This window comes from Gopherus flavomarginatus, chromosome 9 (assembly GCF_025201925.1).
Source record: "Gopherus flavomarginatus isolate rGopFla2 chromosome 9, rGopFla2.mat.asm, whole genome shotgun sequence".
NCBI lineage: Eukaryota > Metazoa > Chordata > Testudines > Testudinidae > Gopherus > Gopherus flavomarginatus.
The window spans coordinates 16,832,758-16,857,860 of NC_066625.1; the positions used below are offsets into that span (position 1 = coordinate 16,832,758).

At 42.2% G+C, this 25,103-nt stretch overlaps 1 protein-coding gene across 1 annotated transcript in view; it reads left to right on the forward strand.

Annotated features, from left to right (window-relative positions):
• Window positions 1-23,370, forward strand: part of DNAH3 (dynein axonemal heavy chain 3) — a 101,747-nt gene extending 78,377 nt beyond the window's left edge. The window contains exons 48-61 of the mRNA XM_050968905.1: window positions 87-252; window positions 1,978-2,194; window positions 3,190-3,372; window positions 5,821-6,019; window positions 6,831-8,972; window positions 9,506-9,731; window positions 10,039-10,283; window positions 11,914-12,030; window positions 14,947-15,101; window positions 15,847-16,014; window positions 16,993-17,135; window positions 17,699-17,903; window positions 18,294-18,431; window positions 22,957-23,370. Of these exons, the coding sequence (XP_050824862.1) occupies window positions 87-252; window positions 1,978-2,194; window positions 3,190-3,372; window positions 5,821-6,019; window positions 6,831-8,972; window positions 9,506-9,731; window positions 10,039-10,283; window positions 11,914-12,030; window positions 14,947-15,101; window positions 15,847-16,014; window positions 16,993-17,135; window positions 17,699-17,903; window positions 18,294-18,431; window positions 22,957-23,310 (4,658 nt within the window). The 3' untranslated portion in view covers window positions 23,311-23,370. The remainder of the gene's footprint in view (window positions 1-86; window positions 253-1,977; window positions 2,195-3,189; window positions 3,373-5,820; window positions 6,020-6,830; window positions 8,973-9,505; window positions 9,732-10,038; window positions 10,284-11,913; window positions 12,031-14,946; window positions 15,102-15,846; window positions 16,015-16,992; window positions 17,136-17,698; window positions 17,904-18,293; window positions 18,432-22,956) is intronic.
• Window positions 23,371-25,103: the final 1,733 nt, after the last annotated feature.

The window sequence follows — 25,103 nt, forward strand, 5'->3', positions numbered from 1 at the left end:
TCTGTATATAACACTCAGTGTCTTATTCTAAATCTTTCTGCCTCTTAACTGTTGGTGGACTTAAGAACAATATACATTCTTTCCAGCAATGAGTCCAATTGGAGATGCATTCCGGAATCGACTACGAATGTTCCCTTCACTGATAAACTGCTGCACCATTGACTGGTTCCAGACCTGGCCCACTGATGCTTTGGAAATGGTTGCAAACAAGTTTTTGGAGGATGTCGAACTCGAAGATGAAATAAGAAAAGCGTATGTGTTTATTTGTCAAGAGGGTTCTGAAGCTGATAATCACATCTCCAGCTGAAGGATCATATAAGGATAACATCACAGCTATGTGATGCTTCAGCTGAAGATGTTATCAGCTTCAGCTCAAAGTGTCAACATACCCTTAGTTACAAGAGTGCAACTCCATTGATGTTTTCACAGGGTGACACTGGCCCTGTAAGACTGGTCATTTCACCCATAGATGGGGCTTAAAAGAGGACACCTGGGCTCTAGAGCCAAAGGGAGACAGACCTGGTGAGTCAGAACTGCCTTAGAGTGCAGATGGAGTCAGTCAGGAAAAGGGCAGGAGAGAGCTGCCTGAGGGGTCTCTGAAAGAAGACAGGAAGGCATGAGTGAGAGCTGCCTGGGAACAGAGGAGAGACAGAAGGAGCACCAGAGAGCACAGGTGCTGACTCCATGAGTGCTCCAGGGCTGGAACACCCATGGGAAAAAAATAGCAGGTGTTCAGCACCCACTGGTGGCCCCACCAATCAGCTCCTCCCACTCCCTCCCAGCATCTACTGCCCACTGCAGATCAGCTGTTCGGTGGCATGCAGGAGGTGCCAGGGAGAAGGGCAGAGCAAGGGCAGGGTGCGCTCGGGGAAGGGGGCAGAACAGGGTAGGAAGAGGCATGGCAGCCATGGGAAGAGGTGGAGCGAGGGTGGGAAGAGCCAGTGGTGGGGCTTGGGGGAGGGATGGAGTGGGGGTGGGACCTGGGGCAAGCAGGGGTTGAGCACCCCCGGTAAAATTAGAAAGTCGGCACCTATGCCAGAGAGTTGCCTGGGGGAAATCTGCAGAGGAAGGAGTTGCCTGGAAGCCAGCAGACTTTGTTGACCTTCATGAGCTAGAGAGCCGGGGCCAGAGAGGGTTGAAGGCTGGGGTGAGGTCTGCTGAGAGATGCCAGAGCAATACTTGAGGGGTAAGCGTGATGGGAGACACTGAGATGACTTGGGATGCTGATAGACCGTTGGGGATTCAGTTTATTATGGGTTTATACATACAGGGCTTTATTCTGTAATAAATTAACCCTGCAAGTGATATATATACCTCTACCCCGATATAACATGACCTGATATAACACGAATTCGGATATAACGTGGTAAAGCAGTGCTCAGGGGGGATGGGGCTGTTCACTCTGGTGGATCAAAGCAGGTTCAATATAATGCAGTTTCACCTATAACGTGGTAAGATTTTTTGGCTCAGCGTTATATCGAGGTAGAGGTGTATATTCAGAAAGACTGCTTAAACTATTTCTGGGAACTACTGAAGGGGAAATTGGGGCAGGCACACTAGTGATGCTGCTGCCAGATGCTGGTGGGCACCCCAGTTGGGAGCCATCCTAGGACAATAGTCAGTTTGGGTCTGTGTGGGTTTATGGACCAATTTTTATTGGTGCTCAATACCTGAAGTTCCCTTTGACTTTAGTGTGCACTATGTTCATTCAGTACCTCTTAAAATCCTCTCTGAGAAAAGAATTTAGCTCAGTATATTTTAAATAATGGACTAAATTTTGCTCTCAGTAACACTAATATAATTTCATTGACTTCTGTGTAGTTATTTTGTGTTTACATTGGAGTAAGCAAGAGCAAACTTTGACTCCATTATTTTAGATGCTAATAGAAATAACCAAACAGTTAGTAGGACACAAAATTGCCAGGATTACTATAAAGAGATATTTTAATTCATATTAATATGTAAGATTTTCCATAGGGTTGTGTCAATGTGCAAATATTTCCAAGAAAGTGTGAGAGAACTTTCTGTCAGCTATTACAGCACACTGCGAAGACACAACTACGTAACACCAACATCTTATCTGGAATTGATTCTCACCTTTAAGACTCTACTAAATAGCAAGAGGCAAGAAGTTGACATGATGAGAAATCGTTATCTTGTGGGTCTTCAAAAACTTGAATTTGCATCTTCACAAGTAAGTTTAGACAGAAAACTTGAAGAATATTTTTTAACATAGCATATGGTTAATTTAGCACACAGCATCTGCTAATGCTAATAGGAGTTGCAAGCTTAATTCTCTGTTCACTGTTGTGTTAATAATTTTCCTCTTAAAAGCCACCAGCAAATCTGAGATTCTTGCTTAGCTATTTTAAGAAACGGTGGCATGTAACTTCAAAGTAGATCTCCTAATCTAAGATTGAATGGAGTCAAAGCTACTTAACCAAACATGTTAGAAAAGCTTTGCTAAGTTCAAGTAACATTATAGTTTTCTCAGAGCCCCAGTTGAAGAATCTCTGGCAGCATAGTTTCTTCAAGAGCTTTCGTGACATTGGCTGTCCACGCCTATGCCTGTTCCTCCTTTCAAAATGGGAAGAAGATGCAGAAAGGGAGTTACTGTTGCATGAATGAGCATTACCTTTTGAGGAGATTTGCACTAGGAAATCCACCAAGCCCTCAGCTTCCCAGCTCCTCTCCCTGCTGCTCCTGGAACAGACCCTGGCAAAACAAAGGAGCTTCCAACTTCTGTGCACTTCCCTAGTAGAGGAGAGCAGAGCACCCCAAGGATCTGCAGCTATTCCCACTTCTGTAACCCTTGTCTGGTTTATGCTGGATTTGATTCTCATCCATGCATGTAAATGGAGGGAAGCATTGGGGTCCACCAGCTGACTATAAGAAAATCAAAACTGATCAGTTTATTTTCAGTGTCCAGGCTGAGTGAATTGCAAAAACTAAAGACATTACAATATGAAAAACACATTAGATTTTTAAAATCTGCTTCAGTTTTAACAGGAGGAGATCTCAGTAAAATAGGTAAGAAGGCTACTTTTTAAAATGTGATTTGTATGCTGAGTGTCCTTTTTTAAATTGTACTAAGTGTCATAATAGCTTTACCATTTTCTACCTATCACACTGAGACAGGAAATGCACATGCAAATTACGAGGATTTCTCTCACTTGATATCTTCACTAGGTTGCAGAAATGCAGAAGGAGCTGACTGCCCTGCAGCCTGAACTAATTCAAACCTCTGCAGAAACAGAGAAAATGATGATCCAGATAGAAAAAGAAACGATCCAAGTAGATGCAAAGAAGGAGCTAGTATCTGCAGATGAAAAGGAGGCTAATGATGCTGCGGCTGTTTCCAAAGCTATTAAGGTAGTTTACAACAGCCTGTCCCTGTGAGGTACTGAATCTGCCTCAACTCCCATCAAAGTAACTGGGGGTTGCAGAGATAGATGCAAAGTACTTTACAGGTGAGGCCCAAGTTCCTAACAATGTAATTAAAAAAACAAAAACATGAGAGATGATGATTGAGATGTTAATAATGTTAACAAATGTTACCCTGTCTGTATTTAGTGATGGCCGGATACTAATTCTACAGTGCTCCCAGAACTCCTTTTTCCAGTCCTGACTTTAACATATATCTTGCACACGTCATTCAAGGTGCATCTCAGATCTTCCTGAAAGGGAAAGTTAGTCCCCTTATGCAACTGATTAAAGAAAGAGATGGACCTAATTACATGGGTGGGGTATGTTTCCAGGATTGTTATTTATCTGGAATAAGTCTCATACTCAGGACCGGTGCTAGGGTTTCTTGCACCCTAGGCACATGGCCATTTCGCCACCCCCCGCGCTGATCCCGCGGCTCTGGTGGAGCTGCCGCAGTCATTCCTGTGGAGGGTCCGTTGGTCCATGGCTCCGGTGGAGCTGCCGCAGTCATGCCTGCGGGCGGTCCATTGGAGCCGCGCGAGCAGCCAACCGTCCGCAGGCATGACTGCGGCAGCTCCACCGGAGCCGCGGACCAACGGACCCTCCGCAGGCATGCCTGCAGCAGGTCAACCGCAGCTGCCTGCCGCCCCCCCGGCAAAATGCCGCCCCCTGAATAATCCTGGCACTCTAGGCGATTGCCTAGGCTGCCTAAATGGTAGCGCCGGCCCTGCTCATGCTCTGCATAAAGCACCAGTAAACAGGTTTTATATAGAGGCTCTATAAAGGGTTCCAGGGATGGAGAAATCTCTTCCCCACAGCTGATGTGGGGCATAGTGCAGTTACTCTGTGGCTGCTATATGCAGACAGGAGCCATAGTCTCTAAGCTGGAGCAGCAAGTTATGGTATGCCAAGCCCACCGCTTTATGTGGGGCTTTTGTGGTGTTATGGTATTTTCAGTTTGCGGACACATTACTATGCCATGTCACTCTGTCAGCCAATCCATAGCCCCACTCCCCACTCTGTGCTAGTGTTCCTGAGTTCTACAGCATGTAGGAATAGCTTCTCAGACCACCATTTCCCATGCACTGGGACTGCAGTAGCTCCAAAGCAGTGGGGCCTTCTACAGATCCTAGAATTTCACCTGTAGTCTCTTGACTATGTCTACAATGCAGTTAGACACCCGCAGCTGGCCTGTGCCCACTGACTCAGGCTCACATGGCTTGCGGTATAAGGCTGTTTAATTATGGTGCAGATGTTCGGGCTCTGGCTGCAGCTTGAACTCTGGGGATTTCCGACCTCACAGGATCATAGAGCCCAGGCTTCAGCCCGAGCACACACATCTGCACTGCAGTTAAACAGCCCCTTAACCTGAGCACGACAAGCCCAAGTCAGCTGACTTGGGCCAGCCGTGGCTTTTTAATTGTGGTACAGACATACCCTTGGTGATAGCAGACAGGCCTACAAAACATGTTGTCTTGTTACAATGTTGCCCAGTGAGCCTAATGTTCCATTCACTCTAATGAATGTAGCAGAAACACAAGATGTGTGCTTTACAAGGATGAGATTAAGTCTTGGACACTAGGAGATGAGGTGTCCCAACCCAGTATCCCATCATCAGGTTGGAAACTGTCCTGCAGTGCTTTGTGTGTGACAGTCTTGTATATAGGCCAGGAGTTGCAAGTCATTAATCCAGAACCCTGTATCCACACTACTGGGGAATGAGATGGTCATAAAAAATTATTATTATTATTTATATTATGATAGTAACCCAGGAGCCTCAATTATAGGCCAGGACCAAACAGCCTCAGAGGGAATATCTCCATGATCAGATATTTGTGGCACAAAGACCTCCATGAGAGATTGTGAGAATCTCCAACACTGTCTCAACTATTGCAGAAATGCAAAACATATACAACTGCTGATACTTGGTGTTATCTCTGAAGTTATTGCTATATGCTGTATTCTGCTGTAATAGTAACATGCATATAGTAAAAGAAATGAGCTGCTCAGCACACTTCTGATGTTCCATGAATCTGTAACTCTTCCCCACCCCTCACATTTCTCAGTACCTGCAACATGTCAGCAGAAGCATTCTGAAGATGTTTAAATAGTGAAATGGAGATACCCCTTGGGCCTTCAACTGTAAAAAGGAACATGGTGGTGAGATGCAGTTAAAATGACTGTGTTTAGAGTAATACACTAAACTGTCAGGACAGATTATTAAAATAGTTATCTCTGCTTGAAATGTACTGCTATGTACATTTTTCCTAGTTAATTATAAGTGCAAATGGTTCACTAATACCTCATTAGCATCTCTCAGCTCGTGTCAGTCAGTTTACAATAGACTGTAAACTGCTTCAAAGGGTTAAAGCATTCTGTTCAATGTATTTTCAGGAAGAGTGTGAAGGGGACCTTGCAGAGGCCATGCCAGCTCTAGAGGCTGCACTCTTAGCTCTTGATACCCTGAACCCCTCAGACATCTCACTTGTCAAAGCCATGCAGAATCCACCAGGCCCTGTCAAGCTTGTTATGGAGAGTATCTGTGTAATGAAAGGAATGAAACCAGAGAGGAAGCCTGATCCAAGTGGCAGCGGTAATAATACCATTGTGAAAGCTTAGGGACTGTTTGTGTCATCTGTGTCCTAGCTGAGACACAGTCAAGTATTCTGCTTTACATTCACACCGAGCTAAGATTTGCAGCTGCAAGAAGGATGCCTCAGAGAGCTCTGGTGGAGTATGCTGCACTATTGTACTTTACACCTGCATGCTCCCCTCCAGCACCACCTGCCAAACACTACCAAGCATGTTGGGGAGGCAGAATCCAGGCTATGCCATACTTCTAGATAACCACTCCTGTTGCACCTGTGGAGCATCTCTAGTCATGCTAGCCAGACTTTTGCACAGGGGGATTAATAGGATTAGTATTGTGTCACACATAAGCATACTGGATGGAAGAGGGGAAGAGATGCCTTTTACCACCTTCTCCCCTACCTAGTGCACCCACAGTTTATCCCTTAATAATTAGGAATTAATAGTATAAATATTGCTTTTATTATGTAAATTAGGAAGGAAATCCTCAGAATAGGATTTATTTAATAAAAGTCAACCCCAAAAAACTTTTATAACCATTTGTTTCTCTCTCCCTTTGCTTTTGGCAGATTAAAATTAAAATTGTTGTATCGTTAATGTACATGCCCACTAAATTTCAGTTCAACACAGATTAATGATGCTGTGTCCTTATTTGAATTTTAATATGTAAGCATTTTTGTAAAATTTATTAACTGCAGCGTATGGCACAAACCTACAACAAGATAATTAGTATTAGCTATTTCGTATCAGTGCTTAAAGTATTTTAATTTTAAATACCTCTGATTTAAGCCTGATTTGATTTATGTGCAATACAGGTAAAATGATAGAAGACTATTGGGGAATCTCTAGAAAGCTTCTAGGAGATCTGAAATTCCTTGAAGGCTTAAAGACATACGACAAGGAGAATATTCCTCCTGCTGTAATGAAGAGGATCCGAGAGAGGTTTATTGAGCATCCAGATTTTCAGCCGGCTGTCATAAAAAATGTGTCATCAGCCTGTGAAGGTTTATGCAAATGGGTGAGAGCCATGGAGGTGTATGACCGTGTAGCTAAAGTGGTTGCTCCAAAACGTGAGCGCCTTAGGGAGGCAGAAGGTTTACTTGAAATTCAAATGAAAAAGCTAAATACAAAGCGTGCTGAACTTAAGGATGTAATGGACCGTCTCCAAGCTTTGAATGATGAATTTGAAACCATGAATAACCGGAAGAAAGAATTAGAAAACAACATTGAAATCTGTTCACAAAAGCTGGTAAGAGCTGAAAAGCTGATTAGTGGACTTGGAGGAGAGAAAGATAGGTGGACAGAAGCTGCACGATTGTTGGGAATCCGATACACAGATCTTACTGGTGATGTTTTGTTATCTTCAGGAACAGTGGCTTATTTGGGAGCCTTTACTGTAGACTATCGCCTTGAATGCCAAAAGCAATGGCAGGTCCTATGCAAGGAGAAGCACATACCATGTTCCAATGATTTTAGCCTCAGTAATACTTTAGGGGATCCTGTCAAAATCCGTGCCTGGCAGATTGCTGGATTGCCAGTTGATTCATTTTCAGTTGATAATGGTATAATTGTTTCTAACTCAAGAAGATGGGCTTTAATGATTGATCCTCAAAGGCAAGCCAACAAGTGGATAAAAAATATGGAGAAAGCTAACAAGCTTTCAGTTATCAAACTGTCTGATACAAACTATGTGAGGATACTGGAAAATGCTATCCAGTTTGGAACACCAGTCTTGCTTGAAAATATTGGTGAAGAACTAGATGCTTTCATAGAGCCTATATTGCTAAAGCTAACATTCAAGCAACAGGGTGTGGAATACATGAGGTTAGGTGAAAATATAATTGAATACTCAAGAGACTTTAAGTTTTACATGACAACTCGCTTAAGGAATCCTCATTATTTTCCTGAAGTGGCTGTGAAAGTTTGCCTACTCAACTTCATGATTACACCACTAGGTCTTCAGGACCAACTTCTTGGAATTGTAGCTGCAAAGGAAAAGCCTGAGCTGGAAGAAAAGAAAAATAAACTGATCATAGAAAGTGCGGCCAACAAGAAACAGCTGAAGGAGATAGAAGATAAAATCCTTGAGGTTCTTTCCAAGTCAGAAGGAAACATCTTAGAAGATGAAACCGCAATTAAGGTTTTATCTTCATCCAAAGAGCTATCTGAAGAAATCTCAGAAAAGCAGGAAATTGCATCTGTAACTGAAATGCAGATAGATGCTACTCGAATGGGTTACAAGCCAGTGGCTGTTCATTCAGCAACTCTCTTCTTCTGCATCTCTGATCTGGCAAACATTGAACCTATGTACCAGTATTCATTAATTTGGTTCATTAACTTGTACATTCAATCCATTGCTAATAGCAAAAAGAGTGATGATCTAAAGGAGAGAATTGAGAATATAATTGAACATTTCACAGTAAGCATCTACAATAATGTCTGCCGTTCACTATTTGAGAAGGATAAACTGCTATTCTCCCTCCTCCTGACTATAGGAATAATGAAAGGAGAAGATAAAATAGATGATGAGGTTTGGCGGTTCCTATTGACAGGGGGTGTTGCTCTTGATAACCCTTACCTCAACCCAGCCCCAGAGTGGTTGACTGACAAATCATGGGCTGAGATTGTACGTGCATCCAGTCTAAAAAACCTTCATGGACTGATGGATCATGTAAGGGAGAATGTTTCAAAGTGGAAAATGATTTATGACTCTGCAAAGCCCCAGGAAGAGGCATTCCCAGATGTATGGAAGACATTAGTAGGGCTAGATCGTATGATCATTCTAAGGTGTTTAAGACCTGATAAAATCATTCCAGCAACGCAGGATTTCATCACGGAAAATATGGGAAGAACTTATATAGAACCACCCACTTTTGACCTTGTGGGAAGTTACAATGATTCCAATTGCTGTGCACCTTTGATTTTTGTATTATCACCAGGTGCTGATCCTATGGCAGGTGAGGTTAAAAAAAGATTTTAAATTGAAATCTTTGCATGATAACATGTGGGCTCTTTCATTTAAATAGTCCCTTTATAGTACAATAAATTAATTGTAGTAGTAGTAGCTTCGTATTTCAAACATTCTTATCCTTCCATGTGTCCTTTATCTTGTAAAAACACCTCATGGAAACACACCAAAATAGGGCAGAAATTGGGGAAAATAAATTATAATTATAATGCTGATTAAATGAAGAAATCTCCAATCTTCGGGGGTTTAACAAGATTTAGATTCCAAGCCAGATTCTCATTTATATTAAGGCCCTTTTACACCAGTCTTTAAATTGGGAGTAATTTACATCTAAAAACAGCATCTGTCTGGGAGATTCATTCACACATACCACCTGACTACTTTTACCTTTCTTTATTTTTTAATTGACTAGAATCAGATTAACATATGTACCTTTAATCATATTTCTGATTATATAAATGACATACGCAACATGGATCTATTTGCTAAAAGATTTTGTGTGCGTTATATTTTCTATAATAGGTTTGCTAAAGTTTGCTGATGATCTTGGCATGGGAGGTACAAGCATTCAGACTATTTCACTTGGCCAGGGCCAGGGTCCAATAGCAGCAAAAATGATATGTCAGGCTATCATTGATGGAACTTGGGTAGTGTTACAAAATTGCCATCTTGCAACCAGCTGGATGCCTGCTTTGGAGAAAATCTGTGAAGAAATGATAGTGCCTGAGAATACCCATGAAAAATTCAGGTAGAAGCTTTAATATTCTTCCATTTTCTTTGGGATTACTTCCAATATAAATTAGGACTGCTAGTAGAAAGGAACAAAGAGGTTATATGAATAATTATCACATTAGAATATTTAAAGATCATTGAGAAAATAGCAATATGTAATCAAGACACCATCTTTTCTGTGTAGATATTCAATTTATCTAATCCACATGTGTTTCTAAAAATATATTTAAATTGCAACTGACTCTTATATTAAAGTTTAAAACTGATGCAGTTCAAGACTGAGGATATGTAATCAAATATGTTTCTGTCTTTACCCTGTTCAGATTATGGTTAACCAGTTATCCATCAGAAAAGTTTCCTGTCAGTATTCTCCAGAATGGCATCAAAATGACCAATGAACCCCCTAAAGGGGTTAGAGCAAACCTCCTACGTTCGTACCTCAATGACCCAGTGTCTGATCCTGCATTCTTTACTAGTTGCCAAAAACAAGAAATGTGGCAAAAATTGCTCTTTGGACTTTGCTTTTTCCATGCCCTGGTTCAAGAAAGGAAAAATTTTGGCCCGTTGGGTAAGATTTGGATCATTTTGCAGACTTTCTAAAAAGCATTAGCAGTTTTGCAATATGTTACTTCAGTCTTGCCTCCAGAACGCCAGCCAGAAGCATTACCTCCAGCATTGTGACAAGAGGATGGTCATGTTATCTGAGGATGGCTGGGAATTTTTATGTGTGTCAGCATTGCATAGAATATAGTGAAGCATCATTTAAAAGCTATTTTGAGGTTTTGGGCTGTATAAATACACACAGGTTCCACTCCTGAGGTTCTTATTCAGACAAAATTGCTATGAAAGTCACTGGGAGCTTGCAAAGTAAACATAGTATGTATTTATGTTGTTATAAATTGCTGTGTTATTGTTACTATTATTTTATTACATTTCTACATAATAACTGTTTGTCAAAAACAACTCCTATTCAAATTTTCATTTTAAATAATTTACCTTTTTTATTAATAAAAATTGAATTTTACTCAGTTTTTTTTTTACTTTTTTTATCGAGCAAAACTAGTACACATGTTTCTTTAGTGTAGCATTTGAATTTATTTAGCTGCAGTTAACTGGCCACACAATGAAAATTTCCAAAAGCATAACATATATAAGAATTTGAGTTGTGTTTCATTTTTTGTAAATAAGTCTTACATGACCAACAAATATGGTGTGGAATTATAAGTTATTTTAAAAAATATTTAGGGACAAACTCAGATGTCATATACTCCATTGACTTACATGGAGTTCTGCCCGCTTACACCAAGTCTGAACTTGGCATGCACATTGTATGCTTAACACAGCATTGCTAACTTATCATACAAAGTAATCATTCTATACACACAATCTACTCACCCACCTGATCATGCAGCCGATGATAAAAGAAAAATATTTGACTTGTCTGTCAGAGAAAGATACCTGTCCTAGATGACTAAGCGGGTACAGTTTTGCAAGGTTGGTTTGATATATAGTGACATATGGACTATGTTTTATTCAGATCAGAATTATTCAAAATACATGTCACAATGATCACCATTAAAAAGACAACATCTGCCAAGAGTTTATCTTACATGTTACCATTTCCCTATACTTAGGATATGAAATAACTTCCATATCTTTGATAGCACTATGTGATATGTAGTAATTCTCGTTAAACATTATCTTTTTAGTAGCAACCATTGTACCCATTTAAATGCACAACAGTTAGATTGCTAGAAGGAGGATATTTGTTTATTGATAAAAAGTAAAAAGTATAAGTTCAGTCAGTCACAAAGGTTAAAAAATTGAAATCAGTCAGAATTCCTATGGTGTCCCTATCCAGCTGATTTCAGATCAGCTAAAGCATTGTACATCTATTAGAATACACTTTTCAGTTGTGAGCAGTGTCAAAATGTCAGGACCTATGGGCACATCTTTAATTCTTTGGAATTCAGTAAGTAATTATATAATGTTGCACTGGGATAGAATATTGTTAAGGGTAGCTATCTCGAACTTGGGAAGTAAACACTCAGGCAAATGCGTAAGCTTCACTGCATAGTTATCTAGTGGCAGGAGACTGTTATTCTGTAATAACAACTTCATACCAATGTCATTATTTCCTAAGCACAGTTATCAGGACTATATACCACTGCATCATGTTTTTTTTTTAAATTGAACAGGTTGGAATATTCCATATGAATTCAATGAATCTGATCTTAGAATCAGTATGCGACAGATCCAGATGTTTTTGAATGAATATGAAGAAATCCCATTTGAAGCTCTGACCTATCTAACAGGTATAGAAGTTGCACTCTGTAATGTACATAGACTGGTGGGTATTTTATAAAAATAACTTCAGGTGATGAATGATAAATGGGATAGATTCCATTTAGTTATTCTTTCTTGCCATCCTCCCTCCCCCCAGCCAAGCGGCTATATCCCCAGGCATAAGATTTGAGTAACTAGATCATTGTTGTAGTTTGCATAGCTAGAAATGTTACTCATGGTCCAGAAAAACTCCTGGGCTTTGATTAACATTTGTCAAACGAAAGCATCAATAGCATCTGGGTCACCTTGGCTGACAAATACATCAGAGCATGACATATTCAGTGCTGGAGATTTGCCAGGGAGTGTGATAATCCCCCTCCCTTGTAAGGTATTGGGGATTGCTCTGTGCCTTGTAAATAGTTGATATAATATTTTCTGGTAGTCACAGTCACCTAAACATTGCTCATTCTTCAGCTAGAGGCCTGCTCATGGATACCTCCCCTCCCAACCTCCAAAACATGATTTCATGCTTCTTTGTAGTGAATAGAGAATTTAGTTACATGAAAAGTAATATTGGGATAGTATTATGGAAAGAAGATATGAAAATAAACTTGTTTAATGTAACAGGTGTGACTGCTTGGCTGTGTTTCCCCACTTTGTACGTAGGCTGTTATTTTCTCTTCCCTGGTATAAAAGTTTCTATTCTCTTAGCCCTGGTCTACACTACAAGTTTATGTCAGCACTTTGAACTCAGATGCACTAGCCAGGTAGACAGGAAAAACCCCGGGAGCTTTTGAATTTCATTTTCTGTTTGGCCAGTGTGGTGAACTCAGTAGCACAGGTGACCATGCAGTCCCTCCAGAACATTTCTATGCTCCCCCTGTCATGTCTGTCCCTGAGGTTATCGCAGATTAGAAGACGAAAAAAATGCACTCGGGATGACATGTTTTACAAGCTCATGCAGTCCTCCCTCACTGATAGGGCACAGCATAATGCAGGGAGGCATTCAGTGGCAGAAGCCAGGAAAGAATTGCTGTGTTTGCTTAACAGCAAAAATATCATGCCTCGCTAGCAATCCTGCCCGAGGCAGGTCACTGTGTCACATGCACTCCACGCTGTGTCAGCCTTGGGTGGGGGCATGACCGCTTTGTGAGCAGGAAGGCCATAGATACAGACATTGCATTAGGTAACTTCTGTAGCTAGGGAAAACATTCCTGTGCATTTGGCAGAGTCTGTGGCAAAAAAAGAGAAGCCCCGTAGTGTAGTGGTTATCATGTTCACCTAACAAGTGAAAGCCCCTTTGTGTAGTGGTGATCACATTCACCTAACATGTGAAACGTCCCCAGTTCAAAACCAGGTGGAAACAGGTCATTGCTTCTTTTTCTGACTCTCCTTCTGCATTTTTAGTCTTAGAACAGACTGAGCTCTGAAATTTTACTTTGAATTATATCAATTATGAGTTAAATAATATGGAAGCTCTCTCTGAGTTATAGTTCTGGTTCCTTACCCTTTCAGCTGCTCTGATAAATTAACATTTTTGTTAGGGGCAGGGGAAAATTTTCATGAAGCCTTTTATAGGGACTAAGTGCTATCTAGGACTCTGAAATAATCTTACCGTGGCCCATAGCATGCAATCCTTTCTTCTGGATTTGTCATTCCACAAACTGAACTGCTCTACTGTCCAGGCTTCATGGCCATGGGAGCAAGGGGCAGGCTGGGGTAGGTGCGACTGCACAGTGCTGCGAGCTGGGAGAGCAGCCTGAGGTAGAAGCCTCCAGCTCGCATGATATTCCAGGCAGGACTGAATCTCCATGAGACGAAACTTAAAGAAGAGAATGACCTGGCGTCACTCCTATTCAGTGCTCTAAGAGGAGGATAGCCATGTCTGTCCAGGCATCCCTGACTGACCTCACTGAGGTCTGCCAGCTGAGCAGGACCCCGGCTGTCAGGAGCTGGCAGACGGAGCCCCAGACCAGCAGTGGGCTGAGCTGCTCAGCCTGCTGCCGGTCTGAGGTCCCGTCCACCGGACCTACTCAGCCTCCTGCCTGCCTGGGGTTCCGGTCATCCAGGCAGGTAGGGGGCTGAGCAGGTCTGGCGGACGGGACCCTGGAAAAAAGGTGCAAAACGATTGTCTGCCATTGCTTTCATGGAAGGAGGGAGGGAGGGGGACCTGATGACATGTACCCAAAATGACCCGCAACAAAGTTTTTGCCCCATCAGGCATTGGGAGCTTAACCCAGAATTCCAATGGGCAGCAGAGACCGCGGGAACTGTGGGATAGCTACCCACAGTGCACTCCTCTGTAAGTCAATGCTAGCCGCAGTAGTGAGGATGCATTCCGCCGACTTAATGCGCTTAGTGTGGACATCTGCAATAGACTGTATAAAATCGAATTCTAAGAAATCAACATCTATAAAATCGACCTAATTTCATAGTGTAGACATACCCTTAGAAACAAATCTCTCTTCATTGCCTGCAGCGCCCACTGTTCTAATCTCTCCAGGTCCTTTTGCAGAGTGTTTATGTCTCTACAGTTTTGCCATCGTGAACAAATATAGTCAGGGTTGAGTTTATACCAAAGACAGGAAGAAGTTACATAGGGCTTAGAGAAGTGCTTAGTTTTTGGAGTTTAGCTGGTCAGATAAAGCCTGTGGAAAATGGAAAGGCCAAAAGAGCCACAAAGATGGGTTTCAGTTAGCAGGAAGTATCACTGCTTGAAGCATGACATGATTCATCATTGTAAGGGAAGGAGTTTTCCAGACCAGCTGGAAGTGCCCCCCATACCATTTATGGCCAAGAGATCACAGCTTGAGCAACACTGGGTTAGTTAGTTCCTGTCACGGTTTTCAGCTTACCAGAGGAATTCTTTAATGTAAGCCATTTTTATTACATCTTTATAAATAACCATTCAATCTTTCAGCCTTGTTTTCTGTTTAATCTCCCAGGGGAATGTAACTATGGTGGGAGAGTAACAGACGACAAAGACAGGCGTCTTCTCCTGTCACTTCTTTCCATAGTCTATAATAAAGATATAGAACAGGAGAAGTATAAACTTTCACCTGGGGATGACTACTATATACCACCGCATGGACCATACCAGGTAGGGAACTAAAGGACAGAAATTCCTTTTAATAAGTCATTTAGTTTATATGTGAACTTTTAAGAACAATATTCTCAGAGTACATTGCTGTGTATTACTGTGTACAGGAAACAAAAAAAATGTAAGATCATAAAGAGTGTCAGAATGTATCTCTGTATGCACAGAATACAGACTCACCAGTCTTGAACCGGCAGTTAATGTTCTGATGCAACTTGATGATAGATACGATGATCTTACAATGTTCTGTTTCCTATGAGTGAAAATGATGCCACATTTATGCAGGTTTTCTACTTCGGGACCATTATGGTGCTGCAAAGCTGGGAAGGGTCAGGCTGCAGGGGGACTCTACACCTCTCGCAGGCCCTTTTTGCCATGACAGCATGGTTTGCCCAGGTCAAGCTCTTTTGATATTTGAAAATATTGCACCTGGCTCCTGCTTTCAACAGCATAATCTGAGTAAGGCTGGGGAGTTTATTAGCTACTATAGAAAATTAGATAAATTCAATACTTATATGAGGACTGCAAGATCAGGTCCTGAATTAGTTTCTGAAATCTTCAAAGCTTTTGTATTTGTCTGCTTGGATTATGTAAACCAATGATTTTTTAGTTGGGAATTCATGTGCTTGAATATGACCAGCTGTGTATTACATTCTCATTATGTTCCATTAAAGCTGGGTTGTACTTACTGATGGATAAAAAATGTTATGAAATACACATTTTTGGTAACTACATGTTTTCCTTGCAGTCTTACATTGACTACTTAAGAAGCTTACCAATTGCAACACATCCTGAAGTGTTTGGGCTTCATGAAAATGCAGACATCACTAAAGATAATCAGGAGACCAACCAGCTTTTCAGTGGAGTGCTTTTGACTCTGCCTAGACAAGTGGGTGGAGGTGGGAAGTCCCCACAGGTAATGGGGAATGGAGATCCAAACAATCCCCTGTCAAGGAAGCATCTTAGAGAGGCATTCTTAGTGCATCATCCCTTATAGTTTAGAGGAGTTAGCCACCTCCACCTATGACTACTGGGCCGGGAATGGCTTTGGGTGACTCCTTATGGATTCAATCATCACCACATTGCAACTGTGACAGTGATAATTGAAACATACAATTGATTATGCTCCTGGATTCAGATTCCAAGGCAGTTTCAAAATATGGAATTTAATTTCATTGAGCAAATACTGATCCTGGAGGTTTGTGCTCTGACCTGGGCTCCTCACCCACACAGCACTAGTCAAATCTCCTTCAGCAGGATCTCTGCTCAGACTTGCCCTGGACACAGAGTCCATGGTTCTGGGAAGTGACCTCAAGGACGATCAGTCAGACAACATAGGCCCATTAGGGCCAAAGGTTTCCTTCCCCCAGAAATCAAGATGTTGTAGCAGGTCTTTCCTCAACACAAACACATGGCTGTCCTCAAGGTTCTTAACTGCTAGGATACAGATTGTCAGCTGTGCTTCCCTTTGGCTGCTCCATTGGAGTTGCTGCAGTCTCAGGGCTGCAGTAGGCTGGGTGACTCCTGTGGTGAAGATACAGGGGCCAGAATCCAGAGAAGGCCAGCTTGGGAAAGATGAGTCATTTAATCCACTCCCCACCCCTTTCTGCAGCTCCACAGGCCGTGATCATGGAGGAGCCAGGGATCCCCTTTCACACGCTATTCTGCTCTGTGCCGAGAATCCCTCAGATCAGTCAGGCCAGCTCATAGCTCCTCAGTAATGTGGGGAACAGGGCCTTTGTATATTATCTATAAATAGCTATATAAATATCCATTGAAGCAAAAGCATATAAAACAACAATATTTGAGGAAATCTGTTTTGTAAAAAAGTAACAATAACAAAAAAAAGGCCATTTGAAAAAAATCCCCATTCTCTGCACATTCTTGATTTCAGGAAACTGTTGAAGATTTGGCACGGGACATCCTGTCCAAATTACCAAATGACTTTAACCTGGAAGCAGTAATGAAGAAATACCCAGTGCTTTATGAGGAGTCCATGAATACAGTTCTTAGGCAAGAACTTATCAGATTCAACAGGTGGGGCAGCCTGTTTTCTTTAACTTTACAAAAGCTGAAAGATGCTAAAATGTTTGTGTTCATGATCAGCACCAGGTCACAAGCTTTAGGCAATTGCAAGCATTTTGTAATAAACTTCATTTACAAAAGCTATTTGAGAGCAGATTCAAAATACTTGAAAGCTGCAGCAAATGACTTCCTGAATCCTGATGGTCAGTTATCTGATAGTAACATTTAGTCACTGCTAACCTGGACCACATGTGAACGAGTGATGATGAGGTGAAAGACTACATATCCTATTACAAATCCTCTGAGTCATTCATTCCCCCATATTCCCAGCGTATGACAATATTTCAACTCGTATCTAAAGTTTAAAGCTATTGTTAATTAATTTCCTTGGTCTATTGTAAGTTTTTACTAGAAGTTAATAGCCAAAGAATGGTTTTGGTATTTACAGATACAGTGAGAAATTTCTCAATACTCTCCAGGGCTTTCAGTCAATGGCAATCAGTCCATAGAATTCAGTTGGCTTTGGATCAGAGGTTTAGTGAGTAATGAAATGGCAATTTCCCCTTTATCTGCAGGCTTACAGAAGTTGTTCGGAGCAGTCTTGTCAATTTAGGCAAAGCTATCAAAGGTCAAGTGTTGATGTCGTCTGAACTTGAGGATGTTTTCAACAGCATGCTTGGAGGCAAAGTACCACCAATGTGGGCAGCCAAATCCTATCCATCGCTGAAACCCCTGGGCAGCTATGTGTCTGATCTTCTTACACGTTTGGCCTTCTTCCAGGTATACTAAAACTGATTTGGATCCATCTCAGGGACCAACATGTGAAAGCTGAACGAGAGGATTTACTTCAGTTAGGGTCACTTAATAATTCCCAAATAGAGCCAGTTTGTGAACTTCTTACACACATTCACAAGCAGTTACTCATGAACAGTCCTCTTGGAATTATCCAAGTGAGTAACTGCTCAAAAGTGTGAGTAAGGACTTCACAATCTGGCCCTTACTCTGTAGTGAGAATGTACAGTTCCCAGCTTTTTACTTTAGACTTTTCAGTAAGGAGAAATATTTTACATCGTGTTCAGCAGCAATATAGGGTTGAAGAGTTTTTACAATCTAAAGAAATAAATGTTTTGGGTTTTGCTAATAAATATATTGTTTTTTTTTCATATTCAGGAGTGGATCAACGAAGGGCCACCCAACGTATTTTGGATATCGGGATTCTACTTTACTCAGTCCTTCTTAACAGGTGTTTCACAGAACTATGCTAGAAAATACACCATCCCAATTGATCATATTGGATTTGAATTTGAGGTAAAAATATGTGGAGGAATTTCGTTTATACAAACCATTTTCATGTGTTATACAAAAAGAACAAAAACAAACTAGCACTTTACAGACAAGACAATGGGGACATGTTAGGGTGTCAGTGTGAACCTGAGTCACTCTAGATTTACACCAATGTAACAGAAATTGGAATCTCATAGACTCATAGACTTTAAGGCCAGAAGGGATCATCGTGATCATCTAGTCTGACCTCCTGCACATTGCAGGCCACAACCTTACCCAGCCCCTCCAGCATTAGACCCATAACTTCTGTCTTGAGTTACTGAAGTCCTCAAATCATGATTATAGACTTCAAGTTACAGAGAATCCACCATTTATTCTAGTTTAAACCAGCAAGTGATACATGACTTATGCTTTAGAAGATGGCAAAAATACCCAAGGGTCTCAGCAATCTGACCTGGAGGAAAATTCCTTACCAATCCCAAGTATGGCGATTGGTTGAACCCTGAGCACATCAGCAAGACCACCTAGGAAAGAATTCTCTGTAGTAACTCAAGGCCCTCCCCACCTAGTGTCCCATCTCCAGCCGTTGGGGATTTTTACTGCTAGCAGTTGCAGATGAATCACATATCACTGTAGCAATCTCATCATACCATCCCCTCCATAAATTTATCAAGCTCAGTCTTGAAGCCAGTTAGATTTTTTGCTCCCCTTGAAAGACTGTTCCAGAACTTCACTCCTCTGATTTTTGGAAACCTTTGTCTAATTTCAAGCCTAAACTTGCTGATGGCCAGTTATCCATTTTTTTTCTTGTGTCAACATTGACGCTTAACTTAAATAACTTGTCTGCGAGTCTTGAGTTTTCCCTTGAGCCTCTTCTCACCTTCCCTCCATCATTGTTCGAATCCCCTTTGAAAATCAACCTTAGTTTCTACTTGCATCTCCAAACCTTGGATCTTCTCTTCTATCAGCTGTGGCATTTCATTCAAACAAAGCACTTTTCATGTACCTGCTCCAGGATAATGTACATTCTGCAACTTCTACATCCCGTCATCTTTATTGTCTCTTCCATTCCTTGGGTCACTACCTCTGCTGCCTCAGTGGCTGTCATAGCCTTCCTGCCTAAGCTCCTCTCAAGAAAATAAGAACCCCCCCTCCAAAAATCTACAACACAACCCTCCTCCCTTCCCCAAACTTCTCTTACAAACACCTATTCAAACTCCCCTGTTTCCAGTTCTGTTTGCTGGCTCCTGTGCTGCTGTTCCTGGCCCAGCATCTCAGCCCTGGTGAGCTTACAGCCTGAGGGCCCCATTCTTACTGCTGTCATCATCAGCTCTGTGACCATACTGGCTGGAGTAGGAGACTTTTGTCTGGGGAGTTGGAAACTGATGTGGAATGCTGCAGAACTGGGTCCTTGTTGAAGAGGGGATGCTTTTCCTGAACAATCAGAAATAGATTCTGAGGCTGCAGAGGCCGGGGTCCCTACAGAGCTTTTAGAGGCTAGAAGTGCCAGAGGCTATTTTTCTACTTAATTGATCCCTTGGCTAGGAGACACTAGTCTGAAAAATATTAGAGAACTAGTGGGAAGAATGAATGCTGAATGGAAAAAACAGGATCTTGGAGAGATAAACTGATAATAGTTTCAAGTATCAGAGGGGTAGCCGTGTTAGTCTGGATCTGTAAAAGCAGCAAAGAATCCTGTGGCACCTTATAGACTAACAGACGTTTTGGAGCATGAGCTTTCGTGGGTGAATACCCACTTCTTCAGATGCATGTGGTGGAAATATCCAGGGGCAGGTATATATATGCTAGCAAGCAAGCTAGAGATAACGAGGTCAGTTCAATCAGGGAGGAGGAGGCCCTGTTCTAGCAGTTGAGATGTGAAAACCAAGAGAGGAGAAACTGGTTCTGTAGTTGGCAAGCCATTCACAGTCTTTGTTCAGTCCTGAGCTGATGGTGTCAAATTTGCAGATGAACTGAAGCTCAGCAGTTTCTCTTTGAAGTCTGGTCCTGAAGTTTTTTTGCTGCAGGATGGCCACCTTAAGGTCTGCTATAGTGTGGCCAGGGAGGTTGAAGTGCTCTCCTACAGGTTTTTGTATATTGCCATTCCAAATGTCTGATTTGTGTCCATTTATCCTTTTCCGTAGAGACTGTCCAGTTTGGCCGATGTACATAGCAGAGGGGCTTTGCTGGCATATGATGGCATATATTACATTGGTGGATGTGCAGGTGAATGAACCAGTGATGGTATGGCTGATCTGGTTAGGTCCTGTGATGGTGTCGCTGGTGTAGATATGTGGGCAGAGTTGGCATCGAGGTTTGTTACATGGATTGGTTCCTGAGCTAGAGTTATTATGGTGCGGTGTGCAATTACTGGTGAGAATATGTTTCAGGTTGGCAGGTTGTCTGTGGGCAAGGACTGGCCTGCCACCCAAGGCCTGTGAAAGTGTGAGATCATTGTCCAGGATGGGTTGTAGATCCTTGATGATGCGTTGGAGGGGTTTTAGCTGGGGGCTGTATGTGATGGCCAGTGGAGTCCTGTTGGTTTCTTTCTTGGGTGTGTCTTGCAGTAGGAGGCTTGGCTCTGTTGATCTGTTTCCTTATTTCCTCGTGCGGGTATTGTAGTTTTGAGAATGCTTGGTGGAGATTTTGTAGGTGTTGGTCTCTGTCTGAGGGGTTAGAGCAGATGCGGTTGTACCTCAGTGCTTGGCTGTAGACAATGGATCGTGTGATGTGTCCGGGATGGAAGCTGGAGGCATGAAGGTAGGCATAGCGGTCGGTAGGTTTTCGATATAGGGTGGTGTTAATGTGACCATCACTTATTTGCACCATGGTGTCAAGAAAGTGGACCTCCTGTGTAGATTGGTCCAGGCTGAGGTTGATGGTGGGGTGGAAGCTGTTGAAATCATGGTGGAATTTTTCCAGAGTTTCCTTCCCATGGGTCCAGATGATGAAGATGTCATCAATGTAGCGTAGGTAGAGAAGGGGCATGAGTGGACGAGAGCTGAGGAAGCGTTGTTCCAGGTTGGCCATAAAGATATTGGCATATTGTGGGGCCATGCGGGTGCCCATAGCAGTACCACTGATCTGGAGATATATATTGTCATCAAATTTGACATAGTTGTGTGTAAGTATAAAGGCACAGAGCTCAGCAGCCAGTTGTGCTGTGGCATCATCAGGGATAGTGTTCCTGACAGCTTGTATTCCATCTGTGTGTGGGATGTTTGTGTAGAGAGCCTCTACATCCATGGTGGCTAGGATGGTGTTTTCTGGGAGGTGACCAATGCATTGTAGTTTCCTCAGGATAATAGTTTAAGTCAGTGATTTGCACAGAAAGAGATATACCTATCTCATAGAACTGGAAGAGATGCTGAAAGGTCATTGAATCCAGCCCCCTGCCTTCTCTAGCAGGACCAACTGCTGATTTTGCCCCAGATCACTAAGTGGCCCCTTTGAGGATTGAACTCATAATCCTGGGTTTAACAGGCGAATGCTCAAACCACTGAGCTATCCCTACCCCCTTAATAATGAGGCCAAAGACCATTAAACACTTATATACCATAATGAGCAGACTGTGAAACACTAGGGCATAGAAAATACATTATCTTTAGAAGTATTGTTGTGGATTCTCCATGGTTTTGATCCTACTATGCTCACTGAAGTCAGTTGGCAGAGCTCCCCTTGACTGCAATGGTACATGATCAATGCCTGTGTTTATGAGACTTGCCACATGCTAGAAAAATGGTCTTAAAAACCATCTTAGTGAATGCTCTGAAAACAAACCAAGGGAAGCACAAATGAGAAGATGAATCAGTCATATATCTTGTGTGCGGCAAGGGGGATTTATTACAATCGCTTCTCTACGAGGAAAGTAGCCACCAGTGGTTGAAGGAACTCCCTTTAGTAGCAGAGGATGCACATAATTGAGCATACTGTTTTTTTTGTTGTGTGCCTCCCTACTTTTGTTGCAGGAGTATTTAGCCTGGGCCCTGTTCGGGTTAAGTGCCATTAATTTCTTCTTTTATATTTTGTTAATTTTCCTTTGGTATCTTAATTGTGTGATCACCAAGGCATCTTTTTGTTTAATTAATTCATTCTTATCATAAGGTCTCTGAGTAAAATTCATCCCTCTGCAGAGAGCCAGCACAAGACCTATGCACCACTTAAATCCTATTCTGAGGGCTTAAGTGGCATTTAACTAGTGTGCAGTCCTCTATACAAAGGTGAAGTTCACCCCCTTTGCATACAACTATACAAATGCCACTAAAATGATGGCGAACTCAATAATACATATGATTTTTTGGCATATTTGCCAGTAGTATGAACAAAAGATAGATTGGGTCTCTGTAAGAATTGCAGGACGGGGACGCCAAAGAAGCATGTAGGGCTTGATCCTAAATCCATTGAAGTCAAAGAAAATCTCCCATTGACTTCATTGGGCTTTGGATCAGGCTCTTAATCAGCTATCTGAGCACTGCAGATATTATGATTCCACGAGTAAATATATTCTGGATATAAAAAGAGACCAAAGCCAATTATTTAATCATTCCAGGTGACAAGACAGGAACACAGCATGGAGGAAATGCCAGAAGATGGGGCATATGTGAAAGGACTGTTTTTAGAAGGTGCCCGTTGGGACAGAGAAACCATGCAGATTGGGGAATCACTTCCAAAAATCCTTTATGATTCTATGCCTGTAATTTGGCTGAAACCTGGAGAAAGTTCAGCATTTCTGCATGAGAACATTTACTCATGCCCTGTTTATAAGACAAGTGCAAGAAGAGGTATCTTGTCCACTACAGGCCATTCAACTAACTATGTTCTCTCAATAGAGCTCCCTTCAGACCAGCCACAGAAACACTGGATAAATCGTGGTGTGGCAGCATTATGCCAGTTAGATGATTAACTTTATGTACGTCAAAATACCTGCATTTTATAATTAAAAGACATACTTCATGCTCCTGTAGCTGCACTTCTTTTTTACATCAACATTTATTGTTGATTTTTAAACATTTCTGCTTCCTATTTCTTTCGCTTTTCAGCCATTTTGCATTAGTAGGGGGAGGACTGATTAAAACAAAACTCTGTTACAAAGACTTGGGCCTCACTGTGTTGTAGATGAAAGTGGGCAGAATTCCCAGAGAAAATATTCATTGTATGATCCACATCATTCTGACCTTGTGAAATCCTGATAAACACGAACCTTCATGCAGTTTGCTTAGCTCCCCCTTACTAGGGTTGCCAACCCTCAAGGATTGTCCTGGAGTCTCCAGGAATTTAAAAATAAATCTTTAATGAAAGATGATATGATGTGAATACATCCAGGAATACATTCAACCAAAATTGGCAACCCTATTCCCCACTTATGAACTAGGGGCTCAGACCTGCCGAATGGGGCTTTGTCATTGATTTGAAATGAGAGTAGGATCGGGGCCTAGGTGGCTGCTTAATCTGAAAGAGATTTAGATGCTTTCCTCCAGCAACCATTACTCGTGAAAATAGGCCGCCCTTACTGGATGATCTGCCTACTGCTGTGTGGGCTCCCTATATGGGAGCTTCCTTGTATGCCCTAGGAATGTGGAGGTTGGGGAGAGAAGAGACAGGGCTAGAATCTGCCCCAAACAAACAGAACAGGCCCTCCGGTGGTGTAAATTGTCATAGTTGCATTGTGGAACTATGATCATTTACACCAGATGATGATAGGCCCCAGAATTTCAGAACAAGCCTCTGTGTTTCTGAGACAGCATGTACATGGTTTTCAGCATGCCCGAGGCATATGCTTGCTTCAGCATGTTTAAATTTTCTGTTTCAATATAATTTATACGTATCATTCAGAGTGCTGTTCCATTTTGTCTGTCTTACCCGACCATACACATTCTGTGTGCCTGAGAGAAAGGCAATAGAATTTCTCCCTGTGCCAGCTAGGCCTTACCTCCTCAGCCCACCCTCTCATATGTTTAATTCATAACCTGATTATCTATAGTGTTTGTTTAGAGCCTCTCATCAAAGGAACTCAAAGTACTTTGCAAACTAATTAAAAATAAAATAGTGCTGTGCATCTTCATAGAGCTACACAGTCATTAACTAATTACTCCCCACAACACCCTGCTGAGATAGACAGGGGATCTGTGATGGGTGTGTACCAACCCCACACTGGGCCAGAAGGGGTTAATGAGGGCCTGTGGGTGCAATCAGCCTGCAGTAGGTGTTAAGCCTGGAGGAAGGAGTGAAAAGGCCTGAGCCTGGCTCAGTTAGGCCCTACTCAGGAAGGAGAGCAGATTGTTGGTTCTTGCTCAGTGGGAGAAACCTGGGGGAGTCAGAGAGCTGAGTGGGATAGCTGGGAGATGGAGCCTCTCTAAAGGAAGGTATGTTTGGAACTGACATGCTGAGAACCCATGAAGAGGCTGAGAACCCATGAAGAAACTGAGGCAAAAGACCAAGGTAGAGCAAGGAAGTGGTCTGAGGGGGCAGCACTTGTGCAGTTGGGCCTTGTCTGCCTATTCAAGGGTCTGTGGCCTGGAACCCAGCAGAGAAGGAGGGCCTGAGTTCCTCTACCAGACTGCTGAGGAAGGAGGAGCAGAAACCCCTGCTGACAAGGAGTAAGGACTACTGTAACCCCTCCCCCCCACCACCACTGTAATAAAGGGGTAAGAACTAATGAGTCCAGACTTGGACTGATGGTTCCATGTGAAGTTGACA